General features: G+C 36.2%; 4 protein-coding genes across 7 annotated transcripts; 2 read left to right on the top strand and 2 right to left on the bottom strand.

The window, feature by feature from the left end:
- Positions 1–644: 644 nt before the first annotated feature.
- On the top strand, positions 645–13,999 carry LOC115630064 (zinc transporter 1). The gene is made up of 4 exons (XM_030526697.1): positions 645–932; positions 7,738–8,010; positions 11,977–12,694; positions 13,039–13,999. The coding sequence occupies exons 2-4, from the start codon at positions 7,822–7,824 to the stop codon at positions 13,740–13,742; spliced, it is 1,611 nt and encodes a 536-aa protein (XP_030382557.1). The 5' UTR covers positions 645–932; positions 7,738–7,821; the 3' UTR covers positions 13,743–13,999.
- Positions 13,941–16,114, bottom strand: LOC115630075 (glutaminyl-peptide cyclotransferase). 2 transcript variants are annotated; one of them, XM_030526711.1, is made up of 2 exons: positions 15,945–16,114; positions 13,941–15,271 (listed from the first exon to the last, which is right to left on the bottom strand). In XM_030526711.1, the coding sequence occupies exons 1-2, from the start codon at positions 16,074–16,076 to the stop codon at positions 14,321–14,323; spliced, it is 1,083 nt and encodes a 360-aa protein (XP_030382571.1). In that variant the 5' UTR covers positions 16,077–16,114; the 3' UTR covers positions 13,941–14,320. The 2 variants fall into 2 exon arrangements, with proteins under 2 accessions (XP_030382571.1, XP_030382563.1); XM_030526703.1 differs by lacking the exon at positions 15,945–16,114 and adding an exon at positions 15,332–15,681.
- A 134-nt stretch (positions 16,115–16,248) lies between these two features.
- Positions 16,249–16,886, bottom strand: LOC115630092 (vacuolar ATPase assembly integral membrane protein VMA21 homolog). The gene is made up of 2 exons (XM_030526722.1): positions 16,726–16,886; positions 16,249–16,653 (listed from the first exon to the last, which is right to left on the bottom strand). The coding sequence occupies exons 1-2, from the start codon at positions 16,798–16,800 to the stop codon at positions 16,411–16,413; spliced, it is 318 nt and encodes a 105-aa protein (XP_030382582.1). The 5' UTR covers positions 16,801–16,886; the 3' UTR covers positions 16,249–16,410.
- A 226-nt stretch (positions 16,887–17,112) lies between these two features.
- On the top strand, positions 17,113–22,449 carry LOC115633871. Of its 3 annotated transcripts, none has more exons than XM_030531368.1 (3): positions 17,117–17,830; positions 18,636–18,803; positions 21,914–22,449. In XM_030531368.1, the coding sequence occupies exons 1-3, from the start codon at positions 17,425–17,427 to the stop codon at positions 22,120–22,122; spliced, it is 783 nt and encodes a 260-aa protein (XP_030387228.1). In that variant the 5' UTR covers positions 17,117–17,424; the 3' UTR covers positions 22,123–22,449. The 3 variants fall into 3 exon arrangements, with proteins under 3 accessions (XP_030387231.1, XP_030387228.1, XP_030387230.1); XM_030531370.1 differs by having other exon boundaries at positions 17,121–17,830; positions 18,636–18,829; positions 21,914–22,110; XM_030531371.1 differs by lacking the exon at positions 21,914–22,449 and having other exon boundaries at positions 17,113–17,830; positions 18,636–21,905.
- The last annotated feature ends 281 nt before the right edge of the window (positions 22,450–22,730 follow it).

Here is a 22,730-nt window from a genome sequence, read left to right as displayed (position 1 = left end):
TCTTTGTGCAAAGTTTAAAATTGTGTTAGGAATAGTGATTGAGAAGACGGACTAACGGATGATCACCGATTCTTTCTTATGGGTATTACAAATGTACACATCAAAGTTAATAGACTATAAACCGTAAAATACTTAATTAAGCGGATGTTTCATTCAAAGAGGCCGCAAAAATTCAAAATGGAAAACCAGTGTACGGAAATTTAATTTTACACTCAGAAGCAGATCTGCAGCCATACTTTTTAGCTTCTTTGTGCTATGTCTCACAAACGGTATTTTTCGCTCTCTTTCTCTCTCTCTCTCTCTCTCTCTCTCTGAAGAGCTATTGATAAGCTGTCTATCAATCGCCTATCTGCCTACCTATCGCCAAGTCTGCCGTCACGCACTTCGAATAAATACATATGTTTATACATGTGTGTATATATGTTTATGTATGTACCCCCACATTTTCATATTCGCCACACTCTCTTTCCATCTCTTGCATGCTCACTTTCAATTTGCCGGCTATATGAATACTAATGTTGTTGTTATTGCCCATCTGCCTGCCACCTTGCTTGATGTTTTTATTGTTGTGGGTTGATCTTCTCGCTTTCAACGGCGCCGTTTGGTTTGTCGTTGGTCACTACAGTTTGAGTCGTGCTAACGCGAACGTCGCAGGTACCGCGCCCGCACGATAACAGTTACGAAAATTCGATCAAACAGGTGTTGCCGCGTGCGAAAATTAACGTAGACAGCAACAAATTTAAAAAGAAACTGTGTTGAATTCTGTAGAAATGTGCAAAATATTGCATCAACTAAATTGAAAATTCTGTGTGTTGCTTTAAATAGACATCCGTACATATAAGCACATATATATTAATGTTTATATACAGATATATGTATGTGAAAACTGTAGTAGATATCTAAAAGTTAATACACGCGTGTCTATTTTTACGGTAAGCAGTGTAGCGTATGCCTAAAAATTTTGAATTGCAGAAATTGGGCCGCAAACAAAATGTGTATACAATGTTAACGAAGCCGAGAAAGAAACAAACATAAAAACAAAAATAAACTTCGAGCTGATTATAGAATTCTCGCTTTGACCGATAGAGATAAGGAAAGACTCGGTCGCTTTTCTAGACGATTGGTTATATTTTGTACTTTAAAATGTTTCCATTACTTTGTATATATCCATGGCTGATATGTCTAGAGACAACCAGTTGAAATCAGAATCTTAAGCATTTCATTCACTTCAGCCGAGACACTCACAGGTCTATCGTCCATTTAGCAACTGATTAGTGATCTCCACATGGTACCGCAAAAAAAAAATATATAAATAAAATCCATATTCGGCAGTTTTTGCGTGATAAAAATATCCCCTCAAATTAATGCTAATTGAAGCTTATATCAGTCAACTGACTAACTTAATACTTCTTAATTGAGTCGGTGCGATACTACGACGATTCAATTCAAATGCGCCCGGCCCCCAAGCTCTCAAGCCGCCCATGAAATTCTGCTAAAATTTTGCATTTATTGCTATAGCTAGCGGGCCCATTAAACTTATTTAAATTGTTATCAATGGCCGGGCTGTGGGGAAAACTGAAAACTAAATTCAATTTGTATAGAAACAATTTTCGATCTAACACGTCAGTCTCATTAAATGCAATTTAAGTGGTTGTTGTTGCTAGATTGAAGTTAATAGCTTTGGGCCCAATAATAGTGCTCGTTAACTCCATATTGAAAACTTGTAAGAAATACCTGAAGCGTTTTTGTGAAAGTAAGCCTCAGAAACTACCCATAATGCGATCATTTAAAAACTGGCGAATCACGTAAAGCAGTCTCAATAAAAATTTCATTAAAACTTTTGTGAAATGGACACTAAATATCATAATAAATCAGAACGATCTCCGACATAAAAAGAAACGCCTCTTTTTTCCGCAACTAAGAGAAGGCGGAACTTCCAACAGATTTGTGACTATGACTAACATTAATATTAGGCGTTGTATTTCAATAATTTTGCCGACCTGGGATAAGATAATTCAATTAGTATACTAGTAATACATATGTGTTAAAATCCGTGCCATAAATAGTGATATGTGTGCATCATCTAGTATGGGAAATTGTTATATTTTTTAATCATTTTAGTATCGTCCTTTAACTTTGAGACCCTGCTTAACTTTTGATGTTTACTAAATCTACGGTCAGAAGGCAAATAATTTGCACGCAAATCTGTTGAATTCTACAAGTAAAGGTTGAAGAATATACCTACTTGTAACATACACAAATTTGTATGAAAATTTAAAATTCTTAAATTTCAATATTTGCTTTATTATAAATTCTTTGATATTTTATTCCTTGTTAAAATACGATAGTATAGTTATTGCAAAAGATTCTTCATTATTCTTATTATTTTTATTTTGATCTTTCCAAAAATGTTTTAATGTGTATTACAATTATAATAAACATTATAGTAGAATGCATAACTTCCAGATCTGAGCTTACACATAGCTGGTCTACACAGTCTTAAAGTATTGGGAATTGGAAAGGCTTACATAAAACCTATTTATGAGAATAGACTATGAAATAAATATGCTTGTCAGCAATTACCTCGGCATTTGAGTATTTGTTTTGAAATAAAATCAAATACAGGCAGCAAATCGTGTTTACCTAGAAGAAAAACAAATTGTGTAAGCTGGGTTAGCGGAATTGTCAGTAGAATTTTAAATAAACAATCTATGGACAGAGCGCAATAAACATGCCGATGAATGGGACAGAGCCAAATATCTGGTTAGCATACATAAAAAATTCCACCCTCGTATACGCCTCTCTAGTGGGCACGCGACCTTGCCGACGTGTGTAAAATTCGTAGCCCAAAAAGGTATTAGACAAAATAAAAATAAAAAGTACTCTTATGGATTGGGGCAGGGCAGTGGACAGACGCCCCATTAATGTTCCGTCTATGTAAAAATAAAACGGGCCAGGGACCAAAAAAGAAACACAAATTTCAAAAAACAACGTAGATAAATTTTTTTTGAAAATACATTTATTGTTTTTTTTATTTTTAAATTCGTTTTTTACTTTTGGTTTTTTGCCAATGACTCAAAATTTGTATGCAGGCGATGATTCGATGGTCAGCCGAAAAACGCAGTTAAGCAAAACAAATCACAATACAAACGCGAAGCATTGATGGCCAAAAGATAAATTATACCAATGAGAATTTTAAAAAAATAACACAAATGTTGCTGATGTGCCGGACTTTGGCTTCCCGACTGTACACTCGAGTGACAAACTGACAGACTGACAAACCGACTGACTTGTTTTTGATGAACTGACTCTTTGCATTGATCTAATTGGCAATTGAGCTGTCAGCGCTCAAAGAAATTTATTTGCTATAGCTTAGCGTAAAATGGACCCTCGCTCATTAAAGCCAGAAGCCGGACTTTAGCAAGTTGTAGATTTTTCGGCGAAATCGCTTGAAATTATTAAGCATGAGTGGCCGATACTCAAATATCAGACGGCTGGCAATTGTACAGTGGAATGGTTTTGTGAGAAGCTAAACACTTAAATTTTTTTTTTGTTACATTAAGAATTTTAGTGACACTTATTCTATACCCAATTAGACATTTATATATAGTTCAGTAGAGACTACATACCAAGTTTGTCGATGTTACTTCTAAAGCAAACAAAGATACTTGCGTTCATACAGACAGACAGATCGACAGTCTCAAGAAAATGTTCGTATCTACATTACGGGTAATTAAAATAGTATTCCTTTCAAGGCATTTACGCCTTTTGTTAAAAATATGAAAAATTATTACGTACTACAATAGAACTGACTTAATGTGGAGATTTTAAAATTGACATTTGGAGAAATCCGAAATAAAAGAAAAAAGAGAGCTGATCCGTCGTAGATTTAACTCAAAGCTGTGATAAGTTTTCTGTATTGTGGATACTTACAAGTACATATCTTTAAAATTTAGACATTTATTTCTATAAACAATTTTTTAAAATAAGTAAAGAAAAAAGCAGAGAGAGAGATAATGAAAGAAAGAAAAAGAGAAAGTATGGGAGTAATTAAGTCTTTTTTCTGCACCCAAAGGAAAAATGAAAAAAATAAGTTAATAAATGCATTTTCAAGTATTTGTATTTTATGTAAGTAGTTCCAAAGTTGAGATCTAATATTTGTCCGAACAAAACAATTTTTCTTATTCTTAAATATTTATATTTTAAATGACAATTTTCCTAAATTGTGGGTAACTTTTGTTGGTTGAAAATAGGATGATAATATTGCAAGGGTCCCATTAGTTCGTAATAGTTTAAAATTAGAATTAAAAATTAGAAATTTTTTAATCCTTTAGGAGACTGAACAGTTTTTATAAAAAAATCATATTTTAAATTGCCTCGGAATTTAATTGATGTATTTGATTGGTTAAGCTCAAATCTCATTGCAGCTTCATCTTATCTTAACAAAGAACTCCATCAGATTTATATATTAAAAGCAACACAAAACAAACCAGAATCAATTGGGAATCACAGCACAACATGCTTGCAAGCTGAGATGATGAGATGAGGAAGCGTTAATACAATTAGTGGAATTCCTGTAACTAATCCATTACAAATTCAAGCATTTGTCAGACAAAGCATGTTAGAGGTCCAGACAATATAAGTTATATTTCAAAGTTGAAACTTGAATATATTGGAGTATTACTTTTATAAAATGTATAAGTTGGGCGAATTGTGATCTACAAGACAAACCTTTCTTTATCATAAAAAAATGATCGTATTTTTCGGATCTTCTGTTTGTTCGATTGACAAACGATATTGCAAATAATTCTTATGCTTATCGCATTCACCCCATTGTGCACTGTAGGCAGAAAACACATTGTCAGTTTTTATTTGCCATGTTTCTATGTGGAAAGACCGCGTGTGGCCACAGCAACTGCCACTAGTATTACACCCATATCTGACGATATTGTCTGAGGGGCTTATCTTTTGTTATCGCGGCGTATCGGGCGGCAGTACATAATACTCTCGGTACATAATACCCGCATTCAGACACAAATTCAAAGTTCATTCAATCCAATTCTGTGCGCGCTTCATCTAATTGAGGAAATGAACGTTTAGAGTCTGGCAAATCGTTCGACAATAGCACACATTACAGAGCACTAGATACATACTCGTACATACAAAGTGTATATAGTATATACATATGTAGGTATTGTACAAATGATGAGCACACATTATAATCCTAATTTTTGGGTTGTGGGGCTTGGGGCGCCTTTTAACGCTTTGTGTTTGCAATTGCTGCAATTTCTAATTACTATGAATTCAATGTCAATTCAATGCTGGGTGGCCATATGGCGGAGGTGGTGTTAGAGGCGGAAAACAGGTATGCGGAGCTTCTGTTGAAACAATAGTAGCTTTGCTATGAACAGATTGCAGCGTTTGATAATCAAAACAACTGATTTGTATGCCCACGTGTCTTGTTCGAACAGAAACCCTAATCTGGAATACTGGGTAGGTCATCTACAATGTATGCATACAAGTTATGCCTTAGAAGGGAGCACCTAGCTAGCATTTCCAGCACATTGTCAGTTTGATAATTTTAAATAACATAAGGCGTGGGATTAAGTGCTTAACGCAACTTTTACTATCTATAGCATCCATAAGCCTTCAACGGTATCTTAGCTTTGCGGCTAGCAAACATTGTATGCTAGCTAGCCTGATTAGAATAGTTCTAGAAAATAAAAATTCGTGTTTTCTATAATGTAGGTAGATCGTACATAACTGAACTAAAGTTGGTCAACGGTGCGCATAAGTAATATTGATGGGTGCTTTCAAGCTTAGCCGATAACTTCGGTATTTATATATGTATACTACTTATTATGTTTAAAATTGCTATCGGTTTTTAAATGTACGTGCATGTACATGTGTGCAATGCAGTATAACCTAAAGCAGTGTTCAAGCAGTGCTTAACAAGCAGTGTGGTGTCAATTATTAATTTCAATAGATCAGTTTATTATTTATTGCTTTTATATAGAATATATAGCTTATTCATACTCATTTTTGACTTTTTTGTGAAACGAGAATCGATAAAATTTGTGAAATAAAGATGATGCTACAGATTATGATAAATACGTAATTTTTAAATTCATTTCGCAGATTTCCAAAGCCATTCACTATTATAAATAGTTTGTTCTACATATAAACTCTGGAATGGGTAGTACAGAAGAGTCTACCAGTAAGAGTAGTTCTGTGGAAAATACAACCAGTTAAGCGAAATTTTAACTGATTGTCTTACTGAGTGATCACTCCTTGCCTAGTAGTTGATGTTATAATAATTTATACAATCTACTGAGATGTCCGAGTCCCTCAGGTGTTGGAAGACAGTCTCCAGCTCTTACTATTAGTAAGCATTACTCATTATGAGCAATATCCAACCTTCGCTTTAGTACCTCAAAATCCAGACTTCCAAATAGACAAACAGGTGGACCGATTAAGGAAAGACGAGTCATCTCAACCTAAGTTTGAAAGATCGTTAGTGCCAGGAAGCAACATTCATTGAGTTAGAAAAAATGTATGAAAAAACAAAGCAAATACTTTGTATTTATATTCATTAAAGTTTTTAAGAATTGAAAACTATTAAATCAGAATTTTAGAAGTTAACAGAAAATCCATTAAAATAGTCTGTTTAAACTAAATACTAGTTAGATAGTTGAGGATTCTCTTATAAATGGGTAGATATTAAAATATAATATAATTCTATTACAGCATAGAATTGCCTAAGACATAAGGGAAATTAAATAAAAACATAAAGTTAATACAATCAATTGTAATATGAGCTCTAAAATCATTTAGAACTCTCGGTTGAGGAATAGGGAAGTTCGGACCATTTTTAATGACCTCAGCCATGGAAATTGGAGCTTTCTAGCATCTAAATAAGCTTCAAATGAGCCTTGACAAAAAAAAAGACAATTAAAAATTCAACGTACCTGTTGTAATTATATGGCAATTAAAATTACAAACGAGTGACCGAAAAAGGGCCCAACCTTGGGGCCCACAAGCTATAGCCATAGTGGCTCGCATCACGTAATGTTGCCTCAATGCTGCTGATCGGCCATTAATTGAACACAGCGTGTTGGGATTGGGGTGTTGGGGCTCGTTCAGGCGTATATATACTACTTAGTCAGTGGGCTAGCCGGTTAATCGTTTAGCATCTTCATTGGCATGCCAGGCAGGCGTGTTCCGTGCACGGAAAGGTGGGCAGTTCCCACAATCTATCCACTTGTGCAATGTAGTAGCACCTTAATATCTGCTGGAACTGTTCGCTATGTGCATGCCAACATGGTTGGTTTCAGCCATATTCGAAGTTACCGCCGGCTACTGCACCGAAACTTTGAACTTGACACAATTTCTTTGGCCAAATATCTTTCTCTCCTTTATAATGTGACTATTGCTGTGTTTGTTGTTGTTATTTTGAAACAAACAGCGAATCATATGCCTTTGTACACGAACTGCCAATGACTTGGGTAAACACAGTGTGATCTATTTATATACAGAAAGAATCTCCAGCCCATGGGGATCAGTTCAGTTCGTTGACAAAAGCGTTAAGTTATTTTGCTCGGAACGTCATCATCGTACAAGTATATTGTATGTGTCATTCAGCATTAGGCGTCAGAGAAACTAGAACCACAAATATTTAATTATATATGTATGTATGTATACATATGTGTTTATATCAGTCTTTGTTCTCCTCTACAGTGCCCGCCAAATTCAAACTCTACATCAACTTCTACAAATTACGCATACGCCGGGTGTCCGTCGTCGCTTACACAAGCCCTAAACATGCCCATTAAGGAAATATTAAATCGCTGCCGACCAATTCCACTGTACGTGATTCTATTCCTATCCATCATGTACTTCTGCGTGCAGTTGGTTCTCAGCCACTTGACCCACGCGCTCACGCTCCTCATGTCGTCGTATCACATGTTGTGCAACATTCTGGCGCTTGGCGGCTGCATCATAACAATTAAGGTAAGTGGAACAAAAACAACTGCCACCTTACGAAAATGAACGTGAATTAAGCACAGTACAGTGCACATTCAAAATAAAACACTTGCACTAGAAAGTCAAATGTGCCGTCAGAATATTTCTATTGGAACAGGTCATAACACATTGCATTGAAATTATTACCAATTTCTCAATTGCCCAAAATGTATGTTAATTTAATACATTTTTTGTTCATTCATGTCAAAACAATACTATAAAAATTAAATATTTTTTATTTATAGTATGTGTTTTCATCTGACTGCTAGTTTAAGACCTAACTCTTATTATATTATATACATATACGTATTAATAAATAGGTTCATTAGTTATTTCCATTGCTCATTATCTATCGTTTTTTCATCTGTTTTGCTTTCTTACTTTTAGTTCCAATCTATTAATAGACATTCCTGCAAGATCTAATCACAAAAAAATTATTATTAATTTGAACTACTACATTCTAAGTATACTTCAACTTTTTTAACAAGCAAATGAATCGCGAGAATACTCAACTACTTTTTTTCACTTTATATCAATAGTTTACGAGTATTCTATGTAAAAAGCGATTCAAATTTGTTATCTATATTTAACTAAATTAATCGCAAATATACACAAATCGTCTCACTCACTAATATTGTGTTAACTACTATTTCCCAAGTTTTTTTTGGTTCACTAAATTTGAATTCTATCTGCAAGCTCCCATATTACCTTTGCACTTGAAATTTATATGTCAAGTATTTCATAAAATAAGATCATCACACAAGTACGATGAATTTGAAAATACAATTATAATGATGAGCCAACGTCAATAAATCAAATAACTTTACAATTCAAACATAAATAATTAAATATAAACATTTTAAGATAATTAAATTATCGAAAATTAAGCAACTTTTCATATTTATACATTTTAAAAAATTGTCTTTTTGAATAAAAGTTTCAATTTGCAAAGCAATTGATGTTATGAATCGAACATTTTGCAAATAATTAAAGCAGCAATGCCTAAGCAAAAAAAAACCTAACAAGTTGATGAATTAGGTCTTGAAAGTAGAGGCTAATAAAAAATAAAATAAAAAGTCGGTCTTGAATGAAATTGTTCATGAATGAAATACAAGCAATTTAATTCAACTGTTCTGGAACGAAATGTGTGCATAAAAATAACAAAAGCAACTGAACTGTGAAGCTGACAAAAATGCAAGATAATCACAACAATCAAGAAGCTGTTAAATGTTAATCGTTGAACGAAGCAATCTTTTATTAATTGGTTCAATTTAACGAGCATGCACTGTAAAACACGTTAAATCCGTTTCGGACTACAAGATTTGTGAATAAAAACAAGTATGCAATGATAACTCTGTTACAATAAAGTTATATTGCACTTTTTAAACTCGTCGTGTCAGGCCTTAAACACAGAACAAATAAACTGATCTACAAAATAGCGTAGAAGATGAAATGTATCTGAATTATGTGCAGATGGGTCTCCTATATTTCTATAGATATTCAATTCTTTAATACTCACTACAGTTACATTGAATATTAAGTCACATAGAATAACTAACAAATAAAATAGTAGTCTAAATAAAAACTAAAATTGATTTGAGATTTTTTAAAATTACGTACCACGCTATATTAAAATAAAAGTTATAAAGCAAGCATTTAATTCATTGGTAGATTTCAAAAAACTCAGATTTTCTTCTTTTTTTTTATTTAATAGCAGATTAAGAGTCCAGTAGTACTTATAATTCTTGATTAGTACTAAATTATCAATAAAAATTCTCCACGTTCGTCGACCAATATGTATTTATGTTCGTTTAATGATATTGAACAAGATTGAATTGTTATAGCATAGAGAAATAAATGTTGGTCGGAATCTTAAAGTTTGTGTGAGACCAATTTTGAAATAACAAGTCAATTTTTTTTATGCATTCCACAAAGTTTTCTGCGTCTGTATGCAAAAGAGTATCCGATCGCCCGGAGCGTTCTAACTTGTTTTCATGTTTTTGTGCTTTTTGGACAGGAACTGCTCCCAACTTTGTCACGAGCATTGGCCGCCTGATAAGCACTTAAGCAATAATCGGCCCGAATCCGAATGCAGTGCATTGAACCGGCTGGCAACAAAATTTCGATTGTGACAAACTGGTTTTATGCTCTGGTTGTGATTTGTAATATGTACATATTTTATTTTTTTTGCAACTTTGGTTTTTTGCGAGACTTTTTTTTGTCGCGCTTTGAACTAAGATAAGCAGGCATCGTTATCAGCGAACACTATCTATGTGCTTAAATAACTATATATGTATATAAGTATAAACGGCAAAGTCTGCTTGCATACGCATTTATCACAAAAATTGCCATAATTACGAGTGTGTTTGTGTGCATGATAAAAACTTGGTGTTAACACCTTGTTCTACTAGGTTAGTCGGCCTGTCCAGTTACAGTAGCGGCTCTAATATAAGTATATACCATCTTCATTAATAAATGCAGAAATTCAATGTTGTATTTTTCTGATCGCAAGGTTAAAGCTAACATACTATTTATGCAAATCTGAGCTGGAGCAATCATAAAATTTATGGGCGAGACAAAATGCTTACATATTTTTTAATGAGTGCCGCCAGCATGCCTTAAATATGGTAAAGCGTGCCAAGCACGTTTCGCAAAGACAAAATGCCAAAATCACCAAAACAAACAGCTACAACAATAGCAACAACAAATTTAAATCAGGCGAATATTGGCAGCAACAATCGAATTTGTTGTACACACAGGGCAGTGGCCAACAACAATTGCAACGGCCATAGCGTGTGGCGGCAGAAGCTGAGCTTACGTAACGGCGTTGCCAGACAATTTGACAAGCCACCGTAGTTGAGTGAGTTAAGTGAAGCGTTTAAACAATTGTTGGCAACAACTTGGTAGCAGTACCCTTCAGCCAAAAAATATTGTAAGTTATGTATGTTTCTAAAGCAAGTTTGTCTAGATCCGAACAGACGCCTTCTTATTTGCTTCAAGCTTCTTCGCGTAGCCTTGGAAAAGTTTCACGTGAAAAGTCTCGGCAGCTTCAATTTATTGTATCTGCTTTGCGGCATTCAATTAATTATAGTAAGCGATCGGAAGTACTCGATTGGAACAAACATTTTATTTTTGAATTTTTATTTCAATTAAATGCAAAAGCCCAAAAATACAATTTATGCGGCCCGATTTATTTTTGATATGTTAGTAGTCCCCAACGAAAATAGTATGTTATGCTTAGATACGGTTGTTTTTCATTTGTATTTTCATAATTTAGTTATTAATACGCCTATATAAAGTTAATAGTTAGTAAGATATTGAAAAGAGAAGATTTGTTTTATTTTTTGCAAAACATTTGCCATAAAATCACAAGAAAATTAGAAACCATTGAACAAGTAGCAGTTCCATAATATCTTTGAATAAAAGCAAATCGCTCCAAATCTTTTTTCTTTGCAATAAAACGATCAGAATTTATTTACTCTCAGTAAATATAAAGCGGCCGTCATTAATGTTACAATAATACCAAATCTAAAAATATTTATCTCGAATTTGGCATGATATTATTATGATTAAAATAATTATAGTGGTTACAAGAAAATTTGGAAATTATGTTCGTATCATTCTTCTATGATTTGTAGGCCAAAGATGCTGATATCAAATCTAAAACTAAACGTACATCTTTTGAAACAATTTTGAGCTATCTGATTATTATTATGGCGCACTATTTCGCTTTAAAATGAAACTGAGTTGGATTTTTTTAAGTTTTTCTGTTGACCATATGCATGAATTATAATTTTAACGCGTCGTGGATATTTTTGTTATCAATATACATATTTGTTAAAAAATTAATGTATGTAGGGTATACAAGATTGTGGTTTAGGCTTAGGAAGCATTACAGCTTTTTAAAAAATGTATTCACTGTATTCAAATCAAATACTTTCTTTCCACTTGCAGCAGCACGCCCAACAAAATGAAAGGGAGCAGCTGCAATCCTCCCACAACTCCAACAGTTCATCGGAGGGTAAAATTGCCGTAGTGCTTACCCTGAACGAAGCTGAGGAACAGCAATTGGCAAAGCGGGAGTGCCGGGAGCAAAAGCTACGCAATACGTTTGGCTGGGCGCGCATCGATATACTTACTATGCTGATTGTCTTCATTATCCTGGCCTCGCTCTCCTTCTCGCTGGTTGTGGAGGCACTACAGACATTGGTCCACATTGATCATCAGGACACCATGCATTTGCCCATACCCGTAATGATGCTGGGCTTTGTGGGTCTGATTTTGAATGGGCTTACATATTTGCTGATTGGCGGCTATACACTACATCAAGGCAGTTTCCTCCACTTGACGCCCGGTGGCAATGTGGTCCTAGACCGCTCCATGTCCAGCAACAATGATTTGTCTCTGAAGCCCATGCAGCGCCAGTTAAGCAAATCCCGCAACGATCGAGAGTTGCGTGACGAGCTGCAAGCGGAGGTTGGCAATGTCTATTTTGCAACGAAACGTCAGGGAGCGGTGGAAATGCTGCGCGATGTTTCCAGCACCATATTCGTGATTGTCTGTGCCGGCATTGTTTATGTGGCTGAGGATGAAGAACATACGGCCAAATTTATAGATCCAGTCCTTTCAATATTCTCGTGCGTGCTCTTGGTCTCCCTGAGTTATCCATACAGTAAGTATATGTAAAACGTTGATACATAACAACTCCGGCATTTAAATCACATAATATTATGAGATTTTCAAGAGAAAAATGTTTAAGATGTCCACTTCATTTTCATGTTGCAATCAAAATTATTGTAAAAAAAATAGTGTGGACGAGACTACAGAGTCTACAATGAGAATTAACATGCATTATGAATGCACCATGAAAAATTAAGTGCTTGAAGCTTCATATTTGGACGGAAGTTTCTGCATTCTTTACAATTATGAAAGCTTTTTTCATAAAATACAAAATCTCTCAAATGTAGAATCTTAAAACAAAGAAAATTTAAAACATACATATCTTTTTTGTTATAGTGAAAGAATCCTGCCTGATCCTGCTACAGACCATACCCGGCTCCATTGACTTAGAGATATTTGAGCACACGCTGGTCAGCAAGTTCCCTGAGATAGTCAGCTACCATGATCTGCACATTTGGCAGCTTGCTGCACACAGCTATGTGGCCACGATACACATACAATTCCAGAATCCCAAGCTCTACTTGAAAACCATCGAGCAGGTGCGGTCCTATTTCCATGAGCAGGGCATTGGCGCTGTTACCATTCAGCCCGAGTTCCACTCGACCACCAAAAACCCGTCACTGGAGTGTCTGATGCAGTGCAGTGCTGCGGATTGTGTGGAGAAGGTTTGCTGTCGTGACTCACGCTCCGATTTGCGTGAGGTGAGTGAGTGTCCTGATGGGAGCAAAACGCAATCAACGCAATGTCATGGCCACAAACCTCAAAAATCCAAGTCCTGCACTGAATTAAGTGTGGTCATTGTGGAAACGCCCAGCAAACAAACGTCCTCGTCAAAGCCCAAGGAACTGAATGCAACGCAGTTGTTGATGGGACAGCAAGAAGCACAGCCCACGGCATCTGCGAAAGAAGTCAAGACAAGAACAACAGCAGTAGCTGTACAGGAAGTGGACAGTCCTGCGCCTCCACCAGCATCGAAACAAGTGGAAAAGGAACCTACAGCACAAACTGATGCTGAATGTATATCCAGCGACAAGGACTGATCCTGTTTTGTTAGTATTAGTATTATATAACAGTCAGGATACGATTTTAGCTAGTCTTTAAGCACATTTGTATGCCATATACACACACAACACACTGCACACAACACAAACTGTTCGAGTTTAAGACGCTTAATTAGTTTACATACCATATATGTTGTAAATATAAGTTTATAATTAATTTAACAGATATGTCTGACATTTACTGGCAAAAGTAAATTTATTCAATAATTAACATTTAATAATAATTTATAAAAATATTTGCTATTTGTTTAAATATTTAAGAAGCACTGGCGTGTCAATTGAAACTGACATTAATTACAGCTATTTAACACATTTTCACAAAGTTGTAAATTCAGTAGAATCCACACGATACAATACACAAGATCCACAACACAACAGTCTACTCACTGAGTAGTAATATAGGTAAATATGTATACATATGTATGTACATTTATGTAAGGCTAAGATATGAGCAACCAGTAACGACATGCAGGTCAGTAAGTTGATAAGGCCTAAGTAGGGGAGCTTTACCGAGCGTAGCATTGATTTTGATTTTTGATCGGCTTAAAGTTGTCACATTACTTAGTCTGTGCAACGCCACCATGCAGGTACTCCAACGTAAACAGGCGTACAATCAGCGCCAGGTTTTCTGTTGTCGCATAATCAATCACGCTTTCATTATCGTCCGGTGTGTGCCAAACACTGGGAAAAGGCATTGGTATCAGGTGCAAAATGGGCACATTTCGCTGTAGGAATGGTATATGATCGTCCTCGATGTACGCCGAACGTGTTGCCTGTGGTTGAAAGTAACGCGTTGGATCATGCTGGGACACACCGCTACTCATGTAGCGCTGCAGTAGACCGCGTTGCGAGAGACGTGTTTCCAGCGCCATTAGGCGCATGTGCCACAGCTCGGTGTTGGCGAAGAAACTGTAAAAGGCGGGATCAGGTGCGCCCAGCAAATCCAGCAGCACCAGCAAGTCAATGCGGTCCAACTTGCCCTGATCCTGCCACAATTTGGCCAAATGCCGAGCGCCATAAATGGAATCCTTGGGACCCCACTGCTCAAATGCCTCCTCGCCGTCAAAGAAGAGCAGCATGAGGCTCACATTGGTATTTTTGAACGGTTCAAGTTGCTCCTGCAGCACTTTCGCCAAATTTAGTAGCATAGCGCAAGGCACAGCTGAATCTGTGGCACCCAAAAAGGCTACATTCTCCATATATTTGCTGTCATAGTGGCAGGCCAGCACCAGGAAACGCTCCGCTTGCGGATTAAGTGTTGCTATGATGTTATGGAAATGCAAAGCACCCACAATGGGTGCCGTATCATGAAAGCTGTTCAGCTCCACATGCCATCCCAAGTCGCGAAGACTCTGTACAATGTACTGACGCACAATCGTGTGATTCCCAGTACCTACAACACGTGGCACTAGAATGTTTCGTATGGCTTCACGCATATGTTGCTTGTCCGACAGATTGCTGTACTCCAGAAACTGTGCATCGGACAGCTCGCTGGGATTGTGGGTTACCTGTAATTTGTAAACGACCATAATTACAATTATTGTTGCTTCTATGACTGATGAGTGTACCTGCTTCCGGCCCACTAAATAATCCTGCTCGTTAAACGAATCGGCAACCGTTAACAAAAAGGTCGCAATCACCAAATGGACGCAAAGTGTCCATAAATATTGTGACAATCTAGGCAACTGAATCGGAAACATATCAAGACCGATAAGACGTGTATACTTGGCAACGTATTTGTCTTGTCTGAAGACTTTTATGTTCTAACAGGTGGTTTTGATCAATAGCGCCCAGCCACGGCCAGCGCCTTTGTATCTGTGGGTATATGGCTGCTCCGCAGCTGTTTCACGTACTGCCGCATGTACATACAAAGATATGTATGCATATTTTATATTTCACAGCGTGGCTCTTTCATTTGTATTGAAAGCACTTCCGCAAATAACGAAAAAAAAGAAACCCGAAAAGAAAAGCCCAAACAAAAAGCAACGAGTAAATTTATAATTGCACAGCTGCTGAATGACAGGATGGCAACGCCGCTATTTTTATTAAGCAAACCCCATCATAAATGTTGAGGATGAAGAAAATAACGGTAGCAATTATACAAAAATTTTAACCAGAGTTTTGAGGGTTAAATTTAATTGACAAGTCACATTCAAATTCCCATTATTAGCGCTCACTTACCACATCCTCTAGCTCAAAGCATGCGCCCAAATTGTAAATTCGGTTACGAGGCTTTGGCAGCAATTTTTTAATAGTATCCGTCCATGCGAAGCGTCCTGAGAAGCTGCTCCCCAATTTTAAAAGGCCGCGCATTGCACTATTTTAAAAGATTTTAATACGAAATGTACATGAACGAGTTACGGAAAAATTTCGCTGCATGCGGGCCCATGGAAATGTTGTTATCGAAATTATGCAAGCAACGATTACAATACGACATGGACACGATTACATGCAACTTTCACTTAGTAAAGTCATAACAAAACAATCCGATGTAATTACAATTAGTTTACTTAACACTAATGTTACTAATGCTTAGAACAATCGAATGCAACGTAAACAAAAAAAACGTTGAGCTGGAAATGGGTGGTACTAAATGTATTTAACAGTCGTCTCTCACTGGAGCGCTGAACAGCAGCAGCAAAAGTGGTTAGTCCTGTTTGGTTTGCGACTTCGTGTCGGTAAAATAGGCGCGGTAGATGTACAGACCAAAGGCCAGGTGGAGAGCAACCACCGCTCCCACAGCCGATGCAATGTTAACCTTCAGCTCACCCATGCTGAAGAACTTGTCCAGCACAAAACCCTTAAGCGCGAAGAATGTTGCCACGGGCAGGAACACGATGAGGGAACAGTAGAAGAGCACCGTTTTCAAGGAACTGTAGTCCTGCGAGTCCTGGAAAGCACGAGTGTCAATGGAAAACACCTACTCTGGCGCCGGTTTTGATGCCGGTTGTTTTTTACCTACCTCTGAGCGCTGTTTAACTGACTGTTTTGCAGCTCTCCCATCATTGCCATTACCCTTTTTGTTCTTGTTGGTCATAATCAATAAGTTAGCTTATATTGCCTTTTCTAAAGATTTCAATACTATTATATTAATTGTCTTTCGTTTTGACAAGCCATTCGTTTTATCAAATGAGAACTTGACAATCACATGATAGGCAGCTGAGTTGTCAACTGGTCGATAAGTAAGAAAAACAGAGTGTTATCGAATAGTTTGTTAACCGAGTGGCGAACGATATTCACGTTTTTCGTTGTGACTGTCAAATTGTTGACGAAGACGCTGCACAAAGCACACACGGCAAAATGTAAATATCTAGCTTATTGGTTTATTTTTAACGATTGCCGAATGAGTACTGTGCTCTTTCTTATTGCCTGCTTAGTGTCGCATTTTTTTGTTGCGCGTGTATTAATTAATTTGAGTTGAACATTTTGCCAATGCTGCGTATTTTGCAGTAATTAACCGAAAAGTAGCTGCAAACATCTATTGAACGCGAACGCGCGCTCTTTACAAAAATCGTACAGTCAAAAAGTGAGCGTCGACCAGCACACACGCGTTTTGCTACTCCAACACACCGCGTTTCGCTTTATACTAGATTCTTGGTAAATTTCCATTGCACAGCGGTACATTTTGAATACATCCACCACCCCAACCAACACTTTGAAGATGGTTTTGACAAATTTTGAGTGCTGGGCGCATGGTGATGGCGATGCTGCAGCTGCTAACAACTTCGAAACTGGGCCATTGCGGTCCGCCCCAATTGACATGTTCAATCCACGTGCGGTGTCGCAAATATCCTCCAACGGCTATTATGGCTATGCCTTTGTCAATGGTGATGATGCCAACAATAACAACATAAACAATAACAACATCACAACAGATAACATACATGGGATGCAAGAAATTGGTGTAGGAGCGACGGCTCGCTGCAAAAAGCGCTGCTATGTTGACGGCGGTGCAGGGGCAACGGCCGCTATGGATTTCTTTGAGGATGCATCCAGTGTAGGGCAGCCGGTGTCGGCTAAGCGCTGTCGTTTCGACGATGGCGATCTTGCAGCACAGTATTTTAACGGTAAATATGCATATTAACTAATTTAATTACTTAATGTTTTCGGCATCATTTCGGCTGGCCTTGACTTTTTCACACCGCACAAATTTAAGTGTGGCGCACGCTTTAATTACATCCACAAATATGTACATATATATACACAACGTCTTCGTGTACATGCATACACAAATATATGTACATGTGCATATACATACGTATGTATGTATGTATTTATATACTTTTAGTTTTTACAACCGCGCGTCAGGGTCGCAAAATGGAAAATTTCGTAAATTGTTACAAAATCTGTTTTGAAAACTTGGCGCCGTTTGCCGTGTGTAGCGTGCAAGTAAGGCCGCTTTGTTGTGCTGCAAGTTACAAATTTAAACACCAATATACATACATACATATGTATGCATGTAAAGCAACATAGTATGTACTTATTTAAGCAATAATTTATTTGTTTATATGTATATATCAATGTTTGTTTTCTACGCTTATCATTTTTTTGCTGATAGGCAGGTCTTTTCCTGCTATCTGCGAGAACACTGATTAAATGTACCCCTAAATGTGCACTAGTTGCGCGGTAGATAAGGCTGATAAGCGTTAAGCAACAGTCATACCTACATACATACCTATGTATGTATATACATACATACAAAAACAACACAAGTGTCATTGCATTTTGCTATAAATAAAAACAAGCGGTAATTGGGGCACTGTCACCGCTGACTGAGACGTCAACGTTCTGATTACACTATTCGCATATAGTCGATTTACGTATATTAGTTAGTTAACTATTTTCTTATTTGAGTTTATGTTACTTTTATAGATTTCTTTTCAATGCCTGCCACACAAATTGGCACACAAGCCTGTCTAATGGATTATGATGATATGCAAGCCGCTGGAGACGCAACAGAGGCGCAAGCGCCACACGTTATACAACAACAACACCTGCAGCCGACGATACAGCATCCACGCATCAATCAACACTATCAAGGTCATTTGCATCGCGCTAATCGTGATGTGAGTCGTTGCATGATGTCGCACATGTTTTAGAAACGTTTGATAGGCTCAGTGGTTGCTATATACATACATACATACATACATGTACATACAAACTATATACACAGAGTACATACATATATGTGCTTTATTCATATACAGTCATATATGCTTTAATATGTCATCGCGTATACATACATATGTATATACAAATGCATACATACACCTGTATACTTGCTATTATATATACATATGTACATACATGCATATATAAAACGTCAACCGGCACAATTGAGTGTTGCTTTCAAGCTCTCTCGCTCTTTTGCTCTCTCTGTGTGAGTTTCTCTCTCATAATTTGCCGCCTCATTGCTGATTTATTTTTAGTAAATTAAGCAATTTTCCGAACTCACAATACAATATGTGCTTAATTAATGTTAAGTATGTATTTAAAATATAAATGTGTAAGTAACTGTGTATATGCAATAGCCGGCAGATCTCACATACACACAAAAGGTTCAATAAGCGCTCTTTTTTTTCCACTGCGCATTCATATACATACAGTGAAACCAACAATTATTCGTACACTCTTTACTTTTGACTTTAAAGGCCTATATCTTCGCTGTTATTTATAATACACAACAATTTTTAATTTCAAATGAACACTTAATATTTATATTTTATATTTTAAAAACAATAACAAACAATTTCATAATCGGTAATGGAAAAAACTTAATCTAATCAAAATAAGGCAGGTTTTTACGTCCATAAATTATTCGTACACTTAATTGTTTTCAAATTATTTTTCTTAAATTTACATCTTATTTAAATTTTAATATTTTGTAGGCCCGCCTTTGGCCTTAATAACGGCTAGTAAGCGCCGGTGCATGCTCTTCACCAAATTATTGGTCTCTCTTGGTTCAATTTTTTGCCACTCAGAAACTAATGCGGCTTTCAAGGATTCCTTGGATGTTATATTGTGCTTCCGTATCCTCCTCTCAAGCAATTCCCATATATGCTCTATGGGATTTAAATCTGGTGATTGGGGTGGAGATTTAAGCTGCTTGCAGTGATATATCAGCCACTCTTGTACCAAATATGATGAATGTTTTGGGTCATTGTCTTGTTGGAAGAAGAATTTTTTGGGATCGAGCCCGAGCTTTGTGGCACTTGGATGTAAATTTCTCTCCAAAATACTTTTATAAATGTGCTTGTCCATTTTTTCATCTATGAACACCATGTTTCCAGGTCCAGATGCAGCTATACATCCCCAAACCATTACATTTCCTCCACCATGCTTGACGGTGGGAATAATGTTTTTCTCTTTCATGGCTTCATTCGCTTTTCGCCAGATTTTGGGAGGGCCGTCGTGCCCAAAAATGTTGTATTTGGACTCATCACTAAAGATAACGTTTTCCCAAAACGAATCTGGTTCATTTAAATACAGTTTGGCGAATTCCAGCCTCTTTTTTTTATTAACCGCCGAAATGAATGGCTTTCGCCGTGCAATCCTTCCATGATAACCAGCACTGTATAGGCAATTGCGTATGGTTTGGTGGCACACTTGTTTGTTGCTACACTGTTCAATATTTTTGGATAGTTCTGAAGTGGTTATTTTTGGGTTTTGGACAACAGCAGCTACTATATTTCGCTCATCACGCTGTGTTAGAATTTTTGGTCTCCCAGCTTGTTTATGATTTGCACCCAAACTCCCTGTGTTTCCGTACTTCTGTATTATACTTTGTACAGAAGAGTGTGATCTGTCGATTAATTTGCCAATGGCGCGAAGAGAATAATTTTCTGTATACAATTTAAGAATATGTTTACGCATATCAAGTGAAATATCCTTTCCTCGCCCCATTGCGTCTATATCAATCAAAATTCGTCTCAACACTAATTAAAAATCAAAGAAGAATGAATGAAAACTAATGTACATGCTGAATGCTGGCGACGGTAACGAAATTCCTTAAAAAGAATTGCCAATTACAGTTACATGCGATGAGAAAACATGATAAGGCACAAAGTGTACGAATAATTTATGGACGTAAAAACCTGCCTTATTTTGATTAGATTAAGTTTTTTCCATTACCGATTATGAAATTGTTTGTTATTGTTTTTAAAATATAAAATATAAATATTAAGTGTTCATTTGAAATTAAAAATTGTTGTGTATTATAAATAACAGCGAAGATATAGGCCTTTAAAGTCAAAAGTAAAGAGTGTACGAATAATTGTTGGTTTCACTGTATGTATATGTATGTATGTATGTACTTTTTTTTAAAAGCAAAGCAAATGTAAAAATACATCGATTCAATCAATAATTCTGAATGAAATATACACGAACATATATGTATGTATATAAACTATCGCCGCAATTGTACAAATAAAAAATGCAGAGATGGGAAAATTGTAAAAGCAATAAAGAGGAAACAGGCAATACAATATAACTGGTATATGTACTTAAAAAAAAACACCTAACACTCGCTAACAATTAAGAAACAACGTTGCAATCAATTAATTAACAGTTAAGCAATATCTAACAAGTAGGACAATAAAATATGCATAATTTGTAAGTTAAATCCCGCACAAATATCACAAAAGTGTCTAAGGAAAAAAGAAATCTTGGTTCGATTACGATTGCAATATAGTAAAGTAAAGAAACATTTCCGTAAAATATATAAAACTGTAGATTATGCTATGAAGCTAAGTACATTATCTTTATTTTGTTAGAAAAATTAATATGGAAACGTCAACGCTCTGTAACATATCACTAAAAATTGCTAAAGGAGTAAAAATCAAGCGACAAAACTAGGTGGAATTTGAATTCACATTTATGTAGCTCTGTACTTATCCCTAATTTAACCATCTAAACTACTTTATACTAAAAACAAATCCTGAAATGTTGGATAATAAATACAAAATTTCGGGCCCACACTATATTTTTCCGATATAATGGCGTATGTTATGTTATACACTACTAACTACCTTGTATTCGCACCTTGTATTTGTCATGTTCGTTAGAGTTAGAACCTTGTGCAAAAAGTCCTAGAATCAAAACAAAACAAAATGAAACTGATAGATCAAAAACTCTACTCTTACTTGTTACAGAACCCAGACAACAACAACAACCACATCAAACCAAATTATCAAATGCCTTAATACCCATAGTAGAAAGTGCAAAAGCCGCAGTACAAATTGAATCCACAGCTGCTGACTTATATATAGCCACACATGGTGGTTGTCTGCATCACTATAAAACCCAACCTTTAGGGCGGTTCGATGCAGGCGACGAAGAAGAAGAACAGTTTGATATCTAACAGTAAACTAAACAATAAGTTGTAGCTTATAGTACCTCTGACATGTAAATGTAGCTTAAGTGAGTTCTTAACAATGAAGTGGAGCTCAATTTTGATATGAATTGATTGATCATGTCTGAAGCATTGGTCTGGTTTCATCAACCGCACAGTAAGGAATCAACTTAAATGGTGCTTAATTCTAAGTATTGAAGTGTAATGTGAAAGCTTTAAATTAACATTTAACATTATGTTACTTCTGGAGCCTAAAAATGATACATAGTTATCGAATATCAATATTTGTGTACCCTCAACAATCAGCTCTATTAAAATATCAATTGTGCGAACAAACGTTCTATTTTTGTTTTGTCTATGGATCCAGAATACTTCTGGATCTATATATGGATTCAGGCCTTGTAAGCAAATCCACCAAATCAGACTAAAACAGAATTTGTTTTAAAATAAAAGGGTAAAGAGAAACTTTTTATAAATACTTGTAAGCTGGACGCGTGGCATACAATATCGTCACGATTACGCACATTTACGCCGCACTTTAGGCCGTGGTGTTAATACTGTGTATTAGAATGAATAATGGAATTTTCAGGGCTATTTTAGAAGTTGAAATTCACGAA

The sequence above is a fragment of the Scaptodrosophila lebanonensis genome, unplaced genomic scaffold (assembly GCF_003285725.1).
Source record: "Scaptodrosophila lebanonensis strain 11010-0011.00,11010-0021.00 unplaced genomic scaffold, SlebRS2 tig00000001-arrow-pilon, whole genome shotgun sequence".
Lineage (NCBI taxonomy): Eukaryota > Metazoa > Arthropoda > Insecta > Diptera > Drosophilidae > Scaptodrosophila > Scaptodrosophila lebanonensis.
The sequence above is the reverse complement of the archived record's forward strand: the minus strand, read 5'-3'. Positions and strand labels throughout refer to the sequence as shown.